This window comes from Xiphias gladius, chromosome 10 (genome assembly GCF_016859285.1).
Source record: "Xiphias gladius isolate SHS-SW01 ecotype Sanya breed wild chromosome 10, ASM1685928v1, whole genome shotgun sequence".
Classification (NCBI taxonomy): Eukaryota; Metazoa; Chordata; class Actinopteri; order Istiophoriformes; family Xiphiidae; genus Xiphias; species Xiphias gladius.
In genome coordinates, this window is record NC_053409.1 from 8,035,482 (window position 1) to 8,055,902 (window position 20,421).

Below are 20,421 nucleotides of genomic sequence, written 5' to 3' on the forward strand. Positions count from 1 at the left end.
TGTATCTGTGGGTAGCGGTACTGGTGTTAGCAGCATTATTATTGATGCACTGGCTAGTCAGATAATATTAGGAAAAATATGGGACGTGCACCGGTGGTAAAGATCCCCCTGCATGATTGTTGTAGTAGAGAAGAGTCAGTAATTGCTCGTATCACAGAAATTTCGTGTTTTTGATTTTGTTTGCTATTTCACTATCCTTCTCATAGCTGCTACTGTATGGTGGAAATTGGAGCATAGGTTGTTAATACCACAAAGTCAATATGGACCAGGAGATAATACAATTTGCAACCAGAGGCGTACATACACATTTTTGGGACGACGGGTATTGGAGAGATTCAGCAGGTGTAGTGAGACAGCCAACCACCCCGTTTATAAGTTCACTGCTGTGGAGTATAAGCAAATGGCATAATAAAGATTTGCTAATCAAATATTTGCACCACAAGCACCACCACATGGAAACAGGAACCCATTTCTCTGCTGGCAGTGTGGACATCCTGGTCACATGAGAAGACATTGTCCTGAGCAACCAAAGGTAATCGTTAGCAAGGTGGAGTGAGGTATACCACACCAGGGCCCACCGTCACTACCACAACAATTGACATTGTTAGACAACATGTTGGACAGCCTGTGTCCCCAGGCTGGGGACAGGGCTACTATGGGTGCTCAGAGGAATCAGAGGGGGAGCATATGCTCAGGGTAAAGACTAGCACTCCACTGGAGGAGCCAACTGCCTACGTTCACATCAATGAAGGACCATCAACACCGTTTGTGGTAGATTCTCGTGCCACATACTCCAGTGTGGGTTTGAAAGATTGACTTCATCCTGTCTACGCATATGGCTACGCACACCATGTGTACTACTGGCTTCTTGGGGAATAGACAGGTATTATATATGACTTAGCCACAACAGCTTCCGTTGGGAAATCAAATCCTACATGCTCCACTCCTGTACTCACCAACAGCACCTTGTAACCCTTTTGGGACGTGAACTGTTGTGCAAGTTTCATGCGCGACTACATTGCAGTCACGTGGGACTTTATGTGACCTTTGATCACCAAGACACACATGCTCATCAGCTACTACAAGTGACTAATCCGCACACCCAAGGCCTCAGCACAGTGTACTGTCTAGAATTACAGCCAGATTCTGACAAATGACAAATTGTGGGAGGAAACCATGGAGGGGACAGAACATGACATACATATTACAGACATCTATTGTGGTCCTGTAGATGTGGCAACAGCAGCCAACCTCACACCTGAGCTCCTGTCATAGTGTTCAGTCACCCCAGATTTAGGTCCCATTGTTACAAGTATTTCACTAATGGTGGCAGCCCACCACCAACTAAAGGAAGTAGGGTCAATGATGGCCAAGGCCAATTCCTCGATGTGGATTCCCATAGATAACCCGTTTATTCATAAAACACCAAATGGAACTATCATTCACATTTCCATGGTAGCTTACGTTGCCACCAAGGCAGTAAAAGTCTATCTGGATATGTCTACCACAAACCAGATGACAGAAGTAACAGAGGACCCAACTACAACAACAAAAAGTGATAATGAAGAGGCATTACTGGACATAGTCCCCTACAAGCTATGGACCAAAAACCCAACTGAAGTGGGACTGGTGAAATCTACAGGACAAGTTCTCATTCAGCTAAAACCCAACGCTAAACTGCCTCGACGGAAGCAGTATCCACTCACTTCTGCTCAGATAGAACACATATGGGAGACTATCATTGGACTGATAACCACAGGTGTGTTGGAGGAAACTACAAGTCCCTGTAATACTAGTTTTCCCGTAAGAAAACCACATTCAGAGGAGTGGAAGTCGGTACATGATCTGCGTGCAATTACTGAGGTCCAAGCTTAAATCCCAAAAGTTCCTGACCCATCGTCTTTACTGTCAGGGGTTCCACTAGATACCAAGTATTACACGGTAATAGACTTGTGCTCTACATTCTTCAACATCCCACTGCATGCCTTGTCCCGCCACCTTTTTGCTTTCACATTTGGAGACCACCAGTATCAATACACTTGTCTCGCCCAAGGGTATTGTGTATCATCCTCAATCTTTAATCGATTGCTGGCCATGGACCTAGCCAATCTTGATGTTAAGTCCACCATGATTTAATACATTGATGACCTGCTGATCTGCAGTCTAATCCTGCAGCAATGCCATGCTGATTCACTTGCAGTTTTCACAATGTTAGCAAACCGTGTTCATAAATTTAGCAGGGACAAGTTGTAGTTTTGCAAGGAAAAAGTAAAGTATCTTGGCAGAGAGGTCACTTAGTAACACACGCTCCATAGCTAGAGACACTTAGGTGTTATCTGTAAAGCACCCAAACCTCAGAACGTAAAACATAGGCTATCATTTCTGGGGATGGCAGGGTACTCCTGCCCCTGGATTGCTGATTATGCATGTAAGACCTAAACACTGAGAGACTTGATCAAAACTGCAGTTCAAAATAAGCAAACACTCCTGCAGTGGACAGAGCAGGCTCATGGTGCCTCTGAGCACATCAGAACTGACTTGACAAGTGCACCTGCACTGGCAAATCCAGACTACGCTAAACCATTTCATCGGTTAGTCTCTGAGCAAGAAGGGTTTGCTAATTCAGAGCAGACACCACAGGTTTGTACCCACACGCAGCCCATAGCCTATTTCAGTACACAGCTTGATGCCACAGCACGAGTAATTTTTTTGCTACCGCTGCATACGCATACAAGGAGGTATCAGCTATAACTATGAGCCATCCTGTCACTCTCTACACCAGACATGCTTTGCATGCTCTTCTCACTACTCTGAGACATTACCAATGCTGAACGGTCAGGCTATAATGTAATATTATCAGCCAATGAATTTACAATCTCTTTCTGTAATATAGTTAATCATGGTGCGCGTCTAACATTACCCCACGAAGGTACACCCCATTATGGCACATTCTATCTCAAAGCACGATCAGATCTTTCTGCAGATCCCTTGCCCCATGCTCAGCTCACTATGTTTGTCGACAGCTGATGTTCTAAAACCAACAAAGGCCTCGTAGCAGGGTACACTGTTGTTAGTTCCACTGATGATCTGAACACTTGTGACACTCTGGTTTCTAAACCTTTGTATGCTCCTCCGTCTGCCCAGGCAACCAAACTATAACTTTGACTGCTGCCTGTCGTTTAGTTCAAGGTAAGGCATGTAACATTTACACAAATTCTTCATATGCATACGGTGTCTGCCATCTGAGTGGCACTATTTGGCAAAAGCGAAGTTTCATCAGAGCAGATGGCAAACGTGTCTCTCATGGCAAATTGGTAGCAGATCTGTTGCAAGCCATGACTTTACCTGCATCGTTGGTTGTTATTAAAAGTGCCTCTGTTGTTTTTTGATGCACATGGGCTGGTCTGTGTTGCAAGGGGGGAAGTATTAAGAATGTTAACAGCCTACTCAGTAAATGTGAAATCCGTGAAGAACATAACGATAGAAAACATCACACAGCACCTACAGGCCACATTCCGTCACCAGATGGCATATTGTTATTGACTTCATACAAAGTGTGAAACCAAACAACAAGAAAAACTATGTGCTGGTCCTCGTAGATAGGTTCAGCCGATGGGTAGATGCTTGCCCAACTGCCAGAGCTGACACTATAGCTGTAGCAAAATTTTTGACAAGCAAGGTCATTCGTGGGTTGTGTGTTCCTGAGGAGATCAGTTCAGACAATAGCACCCACTTTGATACTGCAATCATGAAGAGAGTAGGACAGGCCTTAAGAATTTAACACAGGTTAGAATGTATTTCTCACCCGCAGCCACAAGGGATAGTGGAAAGAGCAAATGGAACATTGAAGCCAGAGCTAGCCAAGATCTGTAGGGAAACCAAAATGGATTGGCTGACTGCTTTGCTGCACTAATGAGCATGAGAATGCAAATTAACAGAGTAACCCATTTATTACCGCATGGAATTCTTACGGGTTAACTAATGCCTGTGCCATAACTACGAAGACCTCATAAGGGTCCCTCGCTGGACCTGCTAACCAAAGAGTTGCATAGCTATGTACAACGATTAGCGTGTATACATCAAGTTTTGTTTGAACAGGTGAAAGGAGCCACAGACAAAAGAAATCCCACACCAGACTAAGAAGCGCAGATACAGCCTGGAGGCTGTTTGTATCTGAAGGTCTAACAGCGTCAGTGGGACATATTCAGCATTATATGTCACCATAAGTGACCAGGGGATCAATATATTATAATTCATTATGTAGTATCACAATGAATCATGTAGCATTATTGTTTGGATACTGCCTTCAACTGCAAAACCATACTGCTCTGAAGATTATTTAAAAAGCTCACATGCATTATTTGTACTAGTAACCTCTCAGTGTGGGCTTACCCTCTACCACATGCAAAAGGCTTGACCATGTGATGACTACACTCATTTCCTTATTTGTGGATGACATTAGTCACCCAAGGGGGGGATTGTGGAAGTGGGAAATGATTGTAGTGTGTGGAAGCTGTCATATCATACTGTGGAGGTGCATTACTGTATTACTATCACTACATGTATCATTACCTATTATGTACTACTATTTTATTGCCAGCATAATCCCATGCACGGTGATTTCACAATGGCACACACGCAAGTCATTATGCAAACATGCAATCATTAATTGAGCTCTGACTCAACTGTCACTTACATATGCCTTGGTTACTGTGCAAACACATTTGGTGTGACTAATTAGGTGACTAATTGAGAAAGATATTTGGCGGTGGCTGAGAGCTGGATGAGAGGCCTGAGAACCGTGTAAACTAAATCTCCCTGGTTTCGAGAGTGACACTGATGGGAGTGACACTGAAGTGATCCCTAGAGATTGTATTAGTTGTATAACTAACAGCCATACAGCTGCCAGGTCACTGAGACCTGGCATCAATTAGAAGGAAAACAGAGCATGCAAAACAGGATAACTATTGGATTAAAAATACACATTTTCAAGGACAGTCTATTGTGTAAGGATGTTCCAAATCTCACGTCTTTGCCTTTCCCAAACAAATCTTTCCAGGAGTCTAGCAGCAACCAACCAGATTAGTATAGAAAATATTGAGGCTTTTCTTTGCAGGGCACTTGCTCTTGCAACAACTTGGTTTGCTTGAGCTTATTGTTAGTGTAAATAAACCAACGAATTGTACTCAGTCTCCGTGGTTCATTTGTTGAGAAAATCTCTAAGAGGCCCATCACTATATGTGAGGGTTGTGGTACCTCACCTACACATCAGTTCTACGTTGGATAGTCTATTGATGTAGCCCCGATCAACGAGAGGGAAAAAAAAACAAAAATCCACCACAACCGAAAAACTTTGAGGATGGTAATTCAAGTGAAGGTCCACAGCAAGAGCCTCTGTATAGCACAACAAGAAACTGTTAAAAAAAATGGGAAACCACTGTTTTGGGAAAGATGGATCAATTCAGGCATACAGGTTATGGACAATGGGGAGATCTTTAGTTCTTTTGAGGATCTCAAAAATAAGCATGATCTGCCTACCTCAGACTTCTGAATATTCTTACAAATTAGATAGAAAATTTAAATTTGGTTGTATGACCGGAATCTAGGATCTCTTTTCTAAAAAGAAAACACACACATTTTCGGTTGTAAAGGTTTTATGAATACATTAGAAGCATTCAGTTGCCAGTGTTGAAAGGGGTAAAAATGAGGTGGGAAAGGGATACTGGCCAAGGCATTCCAGATGACAGTTTGAAAAAAGCAGGTTTTATTGCTGACAGTACAGGGCCTTTTTCTTTTTTCTTTTTTTCTTTTGTTTTTGTGTTTGTTTCTCTTTGGTTGCTGTTTTTATTTTGTATAGTTTTCATTAATTGGTTTGGTCTTGCTTTGTTTGAATCACTGTCATCGTGAATTCGGGTCTGGTCACTTAACTTATATTTATGAACCACATGACTGATATTGCAGAGACTGGTGTTGCGTAGTTATTACTAGACTGGTTTGTTGTTTGTTTGTCTCTTAAATATTTTTAATTCGTTAACAAAAACAAATAAATATGACAATTTGTAATCAAACTGTATGGTGGTTGAATTTTTTTTTTTGTCAAAAATATCAAAAATATTTTAAAAAATTACATGAGAAAAGTCTTTCGGAAAGAGGACTCACCGATGTGTCTGGCAAACATAACGCTATCTCAGGTAACACTGGCTCATCAGTGTTGGTTGCGGCCCATTTTTGCCAACTCTTCTCAGTCTCGATATCTGGTGTCCAGATTTGATTATCAGAAACTGATAACATGGCTGAATTTTTTTTTACTTTACATTAACTGATAAACAGTGACAAAGCACACTCAGAAACATTCAAAGTCCCGGCCCACCTGATTGTTTGCGTAACTGTTTTTTTTCTTGCAGCAGTATGAAAATCTGAAGTCCAGGTTCTTTCCCTCTCACTCTCTGGTCCTGCTGCTCTCTTCTTTTTTTCACGACTCCTCTCTCATTTTTTGACACTAATCTTTGCAGCAAAAATGGCAACAGCTTCGAAAGGTAGGTACATAAGTCAATATGGGAGTGCTCATATGTGCAACTGGGATGTTTTAATGAGTTTTTCATAGCATTGTATAAGTATAGTCAGGTAGGTCATAAAACAAACATCAGAAAACAATGTAAATGAACCTCACATTAACATATTTTACTTGAATTTTATGAGATTATTTACGTGATCATTAAATGTTTTCAAATTTGAGAGCTTTTTATGTTAGTGTATGTGATGTTAATTCAGTGGCTGAAGTGTGGATGGGTGTAATATACCAAGTTTACGCCTGACAACACTATAAATAAATGTTTCAGTGCTCTCATGTTCAGTGTTTTAATGTAATTATCTTTGCACATGTATTAATTATTTCACCAAAATCAACTTAGAATTATTATTTTCACTGCTATAAAAATGTATAATAATAAAATACATTTGGAATCTCCGTTCTCTCTTTCTGTCCCCTCAATATGCAAGATTGCATGCCCTGTTTTGACTTGGCCGAGGTTTAAAACTATCCAGACCGTTTTTTTGTGCAACTGTGTATATTGGCAAAGCTGAATGGGGCAGTAGGCTGAAAAAAGATAATGGTGGAAGCCCAAGAATTGATTGTACTTCCACAGTGGAATAAAAACAAACACTTGCTTTTCATGTAATGTTTGCTTTTTCCAGCAGCCGCTGTATCAGAGACATAAAAACCCCACTGTATTTACATGTAATTTAATAAAATGCATGGTGGCATATAAGTCAGTTTGACACCTTTAGATGTCTGCTTGCCTTGAAATCATAGGATAGTGACATTTGATCCACCATTCAGTCACGCATAGTAGAATGCAGAGAGATACTTGAAATTTCTGAACCTGTGCCAGGTTGATGTAGATGCTTGAAGTGTTTTAGGAAACTGCCATGTGGTGCCTTTTCCAGAAACCCATCCTTGCATAGTTTACCTGGAGCAGCAGCCAACAATGTGGTATTTCACTTTGGCTGTCACTGCCCTCTAGGTTATCAAGTGCAAGGCAGCAGCGGCCTGGGAGCCCAACAAGCCTTTGGTGATTGAGGATATAGACGTAGCTCCGCCCCAGGCCAACGACGTCCGCATCAAGGTTAGAAACCTCCACTTTCAAAAAAACACGTTCACACACACAGATGTTCTACTAAACTTGTAAGTAAGGGTTAGTGAATAAATGTGTTTTGTGGTAGGGGAGAGTCTTCTGCAGATTGTAAGGACTTTGCTAATCAGAAATCCTATGTAGTGACATAAATGGTAACCATAAGAATAAATAAAAAGTTAAGACAAGTCGCTGATGATGAAGCTAGAGATCTGAAAACTTAAGATTTTCTCAGCAGAGTTAACGTCATCATTCAGGGATGGCACATATGCAGTTCGCAATGATGGAGGTGGCAGATGTACCTCTCAAAATTCTTAATAATTTTTGGAACAATGGGTCCTTGATTACAGTCATAGTCAGACAAAAGCAGGCTTTTCATTTCCAGCCATTTTCTAGCCATCAATTTTATCAGCTGAAACGACAACTGTCGCAGATTTCACCAGCCGTAGCCATCTAGCCAATAAGGGTAATGTTAGCTCTGTGAGTTAGTTGAAAGCAGCATCTCTGGGTGACTTTTTATATTTCTATCTGACTCGTTTTAAAACAAGAACCCTGTACAGGGCTCTTAATTATGGACTTGATGGCTACATACGGTACGTGATATTGTGCGGAATGACTGAAGCTAAAGCTACATATCTCAGTGCATCTCAACACCCTCACCAGCTGATTATCCATGTAGAAGACATTTAAATAAAGAAAAAGCGTTGTTCTTGCATTGCAGTGTAGAGCTAGTTAGACCTAGTATTATAAATACAGTCTGATGAAGAAAAGAATCTTAACAGGTAGTTCATTGTTTACCGCCAACAGAAGACTTTCAAGAGTTTCAATTAATGCGCTATTGTTCAAATTTTCAAATAGTAGGTTTTATTTTTAACATTACAAAATAAACACTTTTTAGGGAAGAAGAAGGACCAAATAAATAACCAAAACAGTGTCCTGGGTAACAGGCTTGGCTGGAGTTGCTGGAGTGTAAACTTCCCCAAATCCAATAAAGAGCAGGGCAAAGCTGCTAGATAACGTTACTCTTTACTCAGATTGATTGCTAGTAGCTTCCAGGGTAATATATATATATATAGGGTCTATACCACCATAAAAATTAGTTAGTTAGTTACGAAATACTCCTTGGCCTTGGAAGCAATGCTCAGTTATTACTCTAGGTATTTAGCTAGACACGCTAATGTTTTCATCTTCCATCAGAGCAGATAAACACACAGTTTAACCCATTCCTTACACTTTTGCGCTTGTGTCTTTGGTTTTGGAAAGACTAAGACACCACCCTTGAAACTCATGCTGTTTAGGGAAATTGTTTAGCGCACTGTCGATTGCTAATGCAGCTATAAAAATGTTCAAATGAAAGAGGCATCAGAAATTAGCCGATGTGATCGTTTGCTTCGGTGTTGATTGTGGCAACTGGGGTGTGCCACACCGACCTTTACCACCTGTTTGAGGGCATGCATAAAGACGGCTTCCCAGCAGTCCTTGGCCATAAGGGAGCCAGCATTGTAGAGAGCGTCGGGCCTGGAGTCACTGAATTTCAGCCAGTTCAGTTAAAGCTTACCACCTCAGGATTAATTTCTTTCCCTGTAAGACTTAGTGGTAGCAGAGGCTAGACCAAAGCATATTTGTGCCTTTCAGTCCAGCTCCAAATTTGATTTGTTTTTTTGTAAACTGGCCCAAAATTCTTTTAACATGGCAACACTGTTTTTGAATTTTATGAGACAAGGGGATTCCTCTGTTCATCTCCCAGTGCAGAGAATGTCGCTTCTGTAAGAGTCCTAAGACCAAACATGGTGAGAAAGGATGGTGAGCTCATCTTTCTCTTTTCATCTCTTGATTTCATTCATCCAGGATGTATTCATCAGGTCGCAGACCCATTTGACAGTGCATTAACATTTTGTGCATTTTGTGTAACTATTGTAAGTGATGTGGGTGTCTGAGAAGGAATAAATTATTTCAACATGTTCTGGGTTTTCCTCATAACTTTAGATACCAAAATATTAACCAAACCTTACTGTTAACTCTAAATATGTATAAACAAGATGACAGACAGACAGACAGACAGACAGATAGATAGATAGATAGATAGATAGATAGATAGATAGATAGATAGATAGATAGCAATTTAATACAAATATAGTATACTTATGTTTATGCAGTTATGTTGATATAACACAGTTAAACCTGTGTTTAACTGTGCACACTAACACAATTTAGTATCAGGTTGTATTTTCATTTTAATAAATTCTCTGTTCAGGGGTGCTGATCATTATGATGTGATGGCATCAGCAGAATCCAGGTTTACCCCTAAGGGGAAAAAAGTGCTGCAGTTTATTGGAACCGGCACCTTCTCACAGTACACTATGATGAACCAGATCCCTATGGCAAAGATTGACCCCGCTTCCCCTCTGGAAAAAGTCTGTCTCCCTGGATGCGGGGTCTGTACAGGATTCGGAGCAGCAGTTAATACTGCTAAGGTGTGTATGTCTTACTGTTGGTGATAGTCCAACATGTATTGTTGAAGGATAATAGCTGCTGTATTGAATTTCTCCCTCACCCCTCTGGTAGGAAAATTCTAAAACAAACTCAGGAACACCGTCTGAAATTGACAAGAGTAGGTTGTTTTTTCTTGCGGCAAGGGGAACAAGTTACACACAGAGAGCCTGCGGTGCAAATGTTCAAAAATACAGAGTTCACATGAGACTTTTATAATGCCAAATGGACAGAGGCTTGTATTCTCGCTCACATATATCACACACATGGTGAAGATAGCTCTTTGCTTATTATGCGGGTATAGACAAGTGAGACGGCCTTGAGGAGAGGAACAAGAGTGCCCTGTTCCTCTCTGGTTTTCACATCTTTCCCTGGGTGCAGCCTCTGTTGTCATGAGAGAGTTGTAAAGACTCTCACACGAATAATAATACAAAAAGGTCAATATGAGATGATTACACAGTCATGTGCATAAAGGGTAAGAATTTTTCCAACACACTCTGAAATTATTTCTTAGCTTGGATATAGGAAATGAAATATACTAACTTTGTGTAGCTCCACAGTATTCAGTACGGAACATGAAGAAGTCCTGCCTAAAGTGCCATGTTTGCTAGAGTTTTTGCCACTTAAGGTGGAACCAGGCTCCAAGTGTGCTGTGTTTGGCCTGGGAGCTGTGGGCTTGGCTGCGGTCATGGGCTGCGAGGCTGCAGGAGCCAGGGAGATTTTTGCTCTTGACATCAATCCAGAGAAGTTTGAGAAGGGCAAGGTGTTCTGAGCAAACGATTTTGTGAACCCCAAGGATCACAATAAACCCTTCAGCCACGTGTTGGCTGAGATGACTGAAGGAGGAGTGGACCACTCCCTGGAGTGTGTCGGGAATGTGGGAGTCATGGTGAGGCAGATACAGAGGTTTACACAAAGATTTGATGTAAACTGGCTCAGGAAGGCTCATTATATTTAAGATTATTTCCCAAGAGGAAGGCTAACTATTAAAGCCCAGATTTTCTCAGCTACTCGGGGGATTTGAACCCCTGTGGATACAAGCCCGCTGACTTTGTGCTGTTTCTCTATCTAGCGCAGAGCCTTGGAGTCGTGTGTGAAAGGCAGGGGTGTCAGCGTGCTGGTTGGCTGGACAGACATGTATGACTTTGCTGCTCGACCCATTCAGCTCATCGCTGGACGCACATGGAGGGGCTCCCTGTTTGGGGGTGAGAGGCATGTCAGTCAAATATGACCCTCCCCACTAATTAAAAACGCTACTAAACTGTCACAGTCACAGGTTGTTATTTGTCATTTTTGATTTTTGGTTGTCAGTCTCAAGAGGGTTGGTCTTACCTGACATGAGCCGGAGGGCAGAGGAGCGAGTACATGCGAGTAGACATGAATACATAAGAGTGGCGTTCTACAGATGAATGCAAAGAGCAACTTTTTGTTTAGACCATGAGGGATGATGACGGATGACCCTCATCCTTTAAGTATTTTTGTTCGTTTCTCTCCTAGCATTTCTCGTATGTATTGTTAATAGCTGTGCAGTAGCTGCTCAGTGGTAATGCCCTACACCTAAAATCATTTTACCGGTACTACCCATGCTGTGACATATAAATGGGTTACGAATGCATTAGCCATTCAGCTCAAGAGCCCTAACTTACAGAGTATAGTGTATGGCAGAGTGTCTGTAGCATTAGCATTAGCTGCAGGAAGCTAGCAGTGAGAAAGGATATAGCATTTTGGGTTAATTTGAGGGAGATGTCAGTGATCAGTCTATTGGTTTCTTTTGAGTTAATAGTTGGTGGGACCGTAAATACGCATTGCTGACAATACTGTGTTGTTATTGGCTTGTTAGAGGCCAGTTAGTGCAGTGTGCGTTTGGAGTTTGCGGGTTCAATATTAATTTCCATAGAGCACTCTAATGCCTGGCTGTTTAGGTGTTTGTGTACTGGCAACAGTAGCACTGGCATTATGGAGTCCACTTTGGGAATTGAGAGGCTGTTTTAATGGCTCAACAAACAGAGAAGACTGTATTTGTTCCTATCTTATTAAGTGTGTGTTCTCTGTGGCTCAGGCTTTAAGAGTATGGGCGGGGTGCCTCAGATGGTTAAAGCCTACCTGGACAAGAAGGTGAAGCTGGATGAGTTTATCACTCACAACATGACTTTGGACCAGGTCAATGACGCCCTTGATCTGATGAAGCACGGCAAACGGTATGTTTATACTTTCTCCTCTATTCGGGATTTATTTAGCTGGCTGCATTTAGCTGGTGTTTCTCCATAATGAAACCACTACATGTATGTCGCTTTCGGTGAAGCCAAAATCCTTCAATGACCTGCGACTGCGTTGTACTGAATCTCAACACAATATTCATACACACAGTACAATGCATACAATAAGGAGATTTTTGCACAGTATGCTTGCCTGACAGTCAACATTTTGCAGTGGATTATGTACACATTGTGATGATCAGAATCATCTGCAGTGTTTATGTGAGCAAAAGCTAAAACAAATGGTCTAAACGTTATTGTCTGTGAACTCCTTTTCTGTGTAACGACGTTTAATTGTCTACAAAGCTTTCTTTACCATGTCACTAAACTCTGCATTGCATTGTGTTTCGGGTGACCAAAAAAGTGTTCTTGTCAGTCAAATCATTCTAGCTCAGATTTACTCAGACCAGCCTAATTATATCACAGTTTGCCTCACTCGGCAGGCAGCACTGAAATCATTCTGCAAGGGAAGGGATGCAGGATCTGTCCACCACCTTTGCCTTCTGCCTTCGCATGTTACAACACTTTCTTGAGGAGTTCATTCGGAGGGAAACCTCATTTCAGTTAAACACCAGGCATTTTGATTTTATATGACAATAAACACCTTGCAATAACACCTTTTCTTAAATAACCTGCCATGAGAACTTAATTTCTCAACCAACTCCTTATTGTAAGTGAAAAGGTCATACATGACTGCACCGTTTGCTGCCGAACAATTCTGGTTATTTCACAGAGGCGTTTTTGTATCTGTGTTCTGTGTGTGCTCTTCTCACTGGCCTCACCAACTGGATTTAGCCAGTGTTTGATATTTCAATCTAATATAATGCCGTTTGGCTGCTTATCTTACATACTTGCTAATATCTTGAAACTGAACGTTTTCACTTTTGACGAGGAACTCCAATCTAATATTAAAACGTAACTATGGCTCATAATAACCTGCCTGCACAGACGACCAATGAGCTTGTTTTGTACTGGAGGAAAGTCTCTGATTTATAGGGAGTCATCATCTGTGGTGGTTGCGGCTTGTTTGTGCCAATTCAGGTCCATAGGTCCCTCCACACCTGTTACCCAAATTGGAGTATTGGGAACTGTTGACATAGCTGCAAAAGTTTTTTTTTTTTCTACAGCAATTTTTAATCAACGACAAAAGTCCCTGTCCATCAGGATGTTTATGTGATCGCCTTTTTCTAAAATCAGAATTATTATTGTTACTGCATTAAATATATATAATAAAAAATATTTCCGTTTTCTCCTTCTGTGCCCTCTGCCACGGTGAAATATTGGATGTCCGATTTTTACTTGGCATGGGCTGTGAAACAACTGTCCAAACAGTTTTACGTAACTGTGGATATTGGCAACAACAAGAGGCTAGTAAGCCAGAAAAGATAATGGTGGAAGTCAGTGAATTCACTGTAGCTCCACAGTGGAGTAAAAATGGCCAAAAATGAAGGAAGACCACTTCATTTATCAGTTGTGAGAACAACTGATTTGCCAACCCTACATTAAATTATACTGTGAAAGTGAAAGCACTTTACTCTACTAGAATTACATGTAATTTAAAAAATGCACAAAGAAAATGTGAAACCCATTTGTGCACGGTGGCATATAAGTCACTTTGATTCCCCTGGAAGAGTGCTCACCTTGGCGTTACAGCAAAAGGAGAGTAACATTTTACTACGGTTCTGGCTGATTGTAAAAGACATTTTAGTATTTTCCTGAAAATTTGCTCTGCCCATCTGTGTAGTATTTTGGTGCTCAGCTCATAGTGCACAGGTGGGAGGAGGGGCGCAAACAGGTCAGAGGTTCTCCGGTGCTGAGAATAGATGTCTCAGAACCAAGTCTGTTTCTTGCACGTCATCAATCTGCTGCCTTTTTGGTGATTTTATCAACAATAGAAAAAAATAAAATACTTGGAGCAAGGTTGCAGAAATGACGTAATAATGCTTTAAATGTAACTCAGCTATTTTAGTTAATCACTGTCCAGCTAGTAGATGTTTAAATCAGCATCAAACATTTCTTTTAATGTGGTTATAGAAGTACAGCATTTACCTATAAATGAATTTGAGTGATTCTTTCTGCATCTATTGTCTACAGCTGCTTTATACTGCATGAAAAAACTTCTCCATTTAATCCCTGCAGCCATCTTAATGTAGCAGGATGCGTGTATTGATAAATGTGCGGCCTCCAATTACGCGCAGTGTCCGCTGTGTTTACCTTTATTAAGTCACATGCAAATGACGCCAGGATGCTACAAAATAGCCAGACGCATCTCCACACACATCAGACTGGTTGGTTAGAGCTCGTTAATGTGCCTCTTTATGTGGGAGTCATCAGATTGTCAGGACTCATTAATACCCTACATCATGACCTCATTTCCAGTCTTTTATGGAAATTTTTTTTTTTTTTTGCAATTTTTGCAGTGTTTCATGTTTAATTCCTGAAATGCATTTCACTAAAAAACCCTGCTCTGTCACATTTTGCAATATAACATGACAGTTTACAGCATCAGCTAGAGTAGAATGAAAACTGCTGATTGATGGACCCCACCACGCCTACGATTATTTTAGCGGTACCTCGGCTTCCGCAGAAGAAGCAGAGGGAGTGCTGAGAGATTTTCAGGAAATGAATCAACTAAACATTGTGCAAGAATTTCTAGATTTTTACTTAAAAGTAAGAATTACAAGTTGTCAGGACTTAGAAATTTAAATTTTCGTCATTTAAAGAAAAAATGTTGGCTTGTCACGTGATAAACTGACACTGAAATGTTGCAATGTGGTTATCATGGTGAGATTGTCAAGAGGGCCACATCATGATCATGCAAATGTGATCCCATACTGCTCCCATACCTAAGGTAATTCTCTACGTATTGAATGAACCACAGGAATCATGACCCAAGACTGCATGGCTTCATTGTAATAAACTGCTCATGGCCATGAGACTATTGTGAAGTTTAAATTTCCCAATAAACTAAACTGCACGTAGCTCCAGGAGTTGTGGTAGAGGTCAGGTGCTGTTTCCGTGATCTTCGTGGCAGAGGGCGGCCCTGGAGGCCTGCGACAGAGTATGGGGGCACCAACATCATTATCACTGTGGAGGCTGGTAGCTGGTAAGAGACATTTATTTAAATCAGTTTTATTCGTAATGTGTTTAGAATACTGCCCTGCCCATAACAGCAATTTTGTGGCCTCAAAAGTGAGACTAGTGACTTCATAGATGGACGCTATCATTTTCTGCAGCCGCCTGATGATATGTACATCACTACCTCCCCCTATTGAATAAATGAGTTCGTGCAGTTTAATTTTGTGCAGCCACCTGATATAACACGCGTCACTAAAAAGGAAAACTCGAAAAACTGACTTCATATACACTTTAATCAGGAAGGTGTTCCCAAACTGGTGGAGGACATAAAAAAAGAAGCTCAAAGGGGATGAATTTGCGACTCACCCTTTGAGAAGATGGTTTTGAGCTCATGAATGATGGAAAATGATAAGCCTTCATTTAAGAAACATTTTTGAAGTTGTTTGCAATGTTACAGTGTGTAGGGCTCTTGTGTCCCTCTGGGTTTTGTCTGTGAAAGACATTTCACACACAGTGTCACTGCTGCCCTCTGTTGAGGACAAAGCTAAAATGAGATGAGAGGTGTGAGACAGGATTTTCATAATTTGCCCCTTGAGAGGCCATGTTCTTCTCTAAGTCTTTGAAATGTGATCTCCCCATTATAAACTAATTCTCCTTATCCAATGAGCAGAACACAGAGGGGACGAAAAACTATGGCAGCAAATAATAGACGATGATAGACGATAGGTCAAATTTTATAAGCAAGTGAATATCTAATTGTGACATCTAACAACTTTAAAATAACCCCGGCTGAATTCATGTGGTCTGAATTCCTCTCTCTGAAGATTGCAGTAGGTTTTTCAAATCAGAATGTATTTCTACACATCTTGGATTATCGTTGTAACTAAATTTAAATAAACTGAAGATACTTAAAATGCGTGCATTAGCTAAACCCCTCCTATATACAGCTGGGACCGGGTACGGCAGTTCCCCGGCTTTGTATTTCTCAAAATGTCAGAGCAGTGTGTATGGGGCACTAGTAAGGGTTAATACAGCAATGTAAGCTGTGCATTTAAATGTTATAGATTAAACATAGTATTATGGCAACAGGCATTGCTTTAATAATTCATGAATCTTACAAGAAACATCCTCTACCAGGTTTAAGATTTAAATTCTGGGGAGCACAAGCAGCGAAGAATCAAAATCCAGAAGTGTGTTCCTTCTCGCTCTCTCGCCCTGAACTCTATACATCACCGATGTATGGAACCTGCTGCTGCTAATGTAACGCAGTGTGGTAACTACGTTCCTCTGTAAAGCTCCGGCGTTTGGTGCTGTCTGTTTGGTATCAGTTCACTCATCTAACTCTGGGCAAGAAGGCAACTTCTTGTTTAACAGGAAATATTTTGGTGTAAAAACAGCACATTTGTTTGATTTACACTCAGTTGTGGTGGTTGCTGCTTGTTTAGTCCAGACAGGCTCCACATCTGTTATCCAGGTCTGGGTAACTGGGAACTCATGACATGGCTGCAGCAAATTTTTTACCAATAACCAATGGTAGTCTCCAAGTACTGTCAAAAACAGAGTCCCTGACCCTTTAAATTTTGCCAAACTTATTATATTGCAGCAATAAATAAAGTGCAAGGATCTCTCGTTCTCTCCTCCCCACTCCTGTAGCTACACTCCTCTATCAACTCCTCTCTCGCTTCTTTTCTCTTATCTTTGCCGCAGAAATGGCCACAGTACATTCCATCATGTGAGCACTTTTAATTATGACGATGTTTTTATTAGGTTTATTTTGTGTGTGATTTGTGCATGCATACTGCCTGTGTTGCAAGACAGGGCAGCTTGACCTTAAAATACCCTGTCACGGTCTCTCTTGATAAAATTTATGTTTGCCAAATAACTTGCATGTGGAACCTCCTCTCTGAGGAGCAGCTGTATTAGAGACACCGAAACCACAGCTGTCAACATGTAATTAAAAAATATATCGACAATGTGAAACCCTTTTGTTGGCTTGATATGATGCTTTTTTTGCAATGTGGCATATAACTCAATTTGACATTGATGTGAGCCTGTGCTGAATGCTCGCCTTGAGTTGTAGCACAAAGAATGGCAACGCTGTATCCTGGTTCTTGCTAATGTAACAGGTTGCTTTTTACGGTATATGTGAAAAGCTGACAACTTCTGCTTGTGTGATATGCAGGAGCACAGAGTATATACGGTGTTCCGGGCTCCACAAAGCGTAGTGTTTTCCATCTCTTTCTGCCCTTATGGCTCCCAAAAAAGGCTACTTGAAACCTCTCGACCTGTAGCCGGTTGATGTAAGTGCACTTTATATTACAAATGCCACTTGAATGGGTACTTGAGACATTTCAGGAAGGGGTCGTGGCACTGTGGCACTTCTTTGGTAACCCACCCTAGTGTAGGTTCAATAGCGGTAGCCTATGGTAATATTTGTCATACTTCATGCTGGGTCGTTTCATGCTGGTGTCCCCGCCCTCTAGGTCATTAAACGCAAGGCAGCAGTGGCCTGGGAGCCCAACAAGCCTTTGGTGATTGAGGAGGTGGAGGTAGCCCCTCCCCGGGCCAACGGGGTCCACATCAAGGTGAGAGACCGCTATCAAGACACGACAGTGCGCATACACAGGTTTGCACTTGTAGGCAGCGTTTAGGGGGATGAACTTCCCACAACAATGTTACTTTCAATCTTCTCTGCAGCCACCGTTGTCACACGCTGGTTGTCACAGAGGTCTACTGTTATGAGAAAATCCCTGCCCAGTGCAGCTCATGCGATCCATTTAGTGATATCTTCTACATTAACTCAGAATAAAAAAATATCAATATAATGAGAAGTCTTTGCTGGCACTGCACTCATCGGCCTGTCCCCTCAATTTCCAGTGTTTATTTTTGTTTGGTCCTTATCTTTATCTTGGTGCAGATTGTGGCGACCGCGGCGTGCCGTTCAGATCTTTACGACCTTTTGGAGAGTGTGCACAAAGATGGCCTCCCAACCGTCCTCGGCCATTAGCCAGCTGGCATCGAAGAGTGTTGGGCCTGGAGTCACTGACTTTCAGCAAGGTCAGTTTTCAGTTGTTTATCATTTTGGGAAATACTCTTCTTTGTAATCTTTCCAAAAGTGAGGTAAGAAAATTGCAGCAGTCTCACGTCTCTGTGTTCAGTATGAAGCTAGGACACGTTCAGTTTAGCTTTGTGTAAATCTTGGAAACAGCTAGCCTGGCTATGTCCAAAATCCAGAAATACAGTGACCAATATGGTTGTTATGTTTTTTTTTTAAATTCGAACTTTCATTGGCACCAGGGAACAATGCATTATTCAAACTGTAATGACCAGTTAAATTTAAAATTCAATTTAAGTCTATATGTGCAACAGACTGTCTTACGTAGTTTGCCTTGATGTCCAGCATCACTGTCACCTTGACCCATAGCATGTCCTATTAAAAGATCATTAAACTGAGCTAATAAATAAAAATGGAGGTTGACACTGGCGAGCAGAGCTGTGCTGATTGTACTGAAGCATCGGAGGAGCAGTGTGTGGAAGTGTTTTGGGTTCTACACAGCAGACGGCAAAAACACCAACAAAATTATGGCCAAAGGCATAACATTTAACAAAAGGTAATCCGTTCATTAGCAGAAATGTAAAAATGACAATATGGGCTATTAAAAGTAACTGAAGCCTATCTTTGCCATTCAGCCCATATTTTTTTGACATCATTAAATCGTTTTGTGTAAAATTTGTTACAAGCTCACTGACACCAAACTGATTCTCCTCATCTGGCGCAGTGCCTTGGAGTCTTGTGTGAAAGGCTGGGCTGTCAGCGTGCTGGTTGGCTGGACAGGCTTGCGAGACTTTGCTGCCCGACCCCGTCAGCTCATCGCTGGTCGCACATGGAAGGGCTCCCTGTTTGGAGGTGAGCCAAATAGGACAACCACCACTGGTGGATGAATCTCTGCAATGGTCTGCAATTCTCGAGCTGGTTATATTCTGGATAAGACTCTCCGCTCTTATTTTTTGTGCATTTTGTAACTCAGACTTTAAGAGTAAGGACCGCGGGCCGGTCTCAGATGGTTAAAGCCTACCTGGAGAAGAAGGTGAAGCTGGATGAGTTTATCACTCACAACATGACTTTGGACCAGGTCAATGACGCCAATGAACTGATGAAGCACGGCAAATGGTAGATTTACACTCTTCTACTTTCTTCATCATTAATGAATCATTGACAAAGCAGATACATTATAAATAGGTGGAGGACCTTTTTCTATCTTTGTTCCACAGCATCCGGACAGTCCTGAGTGTTTTCTCCACAGTAAGACCACTGTGTTGCTCTCAATAACGCCAGAGTAATTCAGTAATTTACCACTGTATTACACAGAGTTTCAGCATAACATTCGTACAAATAATACATTACATATATTACATTGATCTTTCAATTTATACAAAATAAACATGCCTGATCTCTCAACATGCATGTATATTGTGACTTAAAACTCAACAGTATTGAGTGGACTACGTGCAGATTGTCTTTGTGAGAATCATTGGCAGTGTTCTTGTGAGCAAAAGCTAAACATGTCAAAGTGTTTATGGAACAAAATAAACAGTCTAAACAGATGCCGTCTGTGTCTCCTTCTTGTTTTTGTTCTGCTTTGATTGCGTGGTGTGTCAGAGTAACGATGTCTCTGAATTCTCTATTAAACTACGCTCACAAAATCTGTCAAATAGTTTTAGCTCTGACTTACACAGACCAGCCCTAATTATTTCAATGTCAGCTTAATTTGGCAGGCAGCGTTCTAATTATTCTGCGAGGAATGGGATCCCGGATTAGTCCATGAGACCATATAACTCCTTAAAATAACAGCTGATGTTGGCTACCATTAGATTTTATGGCAAAGAAATTACAGTTCATTATTGCTCTCTAATTATCCCAAGATTGTTATCATCACCTCATTTGGGTTAATGCACACTAGATTCAC

The 20,421-nt window shown here is 41.3% G+C and overlaps 1 protein-coding gene across 1 annotated transcript; it reads left to right on the top strand.

Annotated features, from left to right (window-relative positions):
- Window positions 1-1,365: 1,365 nt before the first annotated feature.
- Window positions 1,366-20,138, top strand: LOC120795441 (alcohol dehydrogenase 1-like). The gene is given in 11 exon segments (XM_040137375.1): window positions 1,366-1,803; window positions 6,513-6,536; window positions 7,524-7,625; window positions 9,005-9,173; window positions 9,347-9,434; window positions 9,886-10,105; window positions 10,750-11,010; window positions 11,194-11,326; window positions 12,181-12,319; window positions 18,372-19,361; window positions 19,483-20,138. Coding segments are annotated over 10 exon segments (1,761 nt in total). The 3' UTR covers window positions 18,559-19,361; window positions 19,483-20,138.
- Window positions 20,139-20,421: the final 283 nt, after the last annotated feature.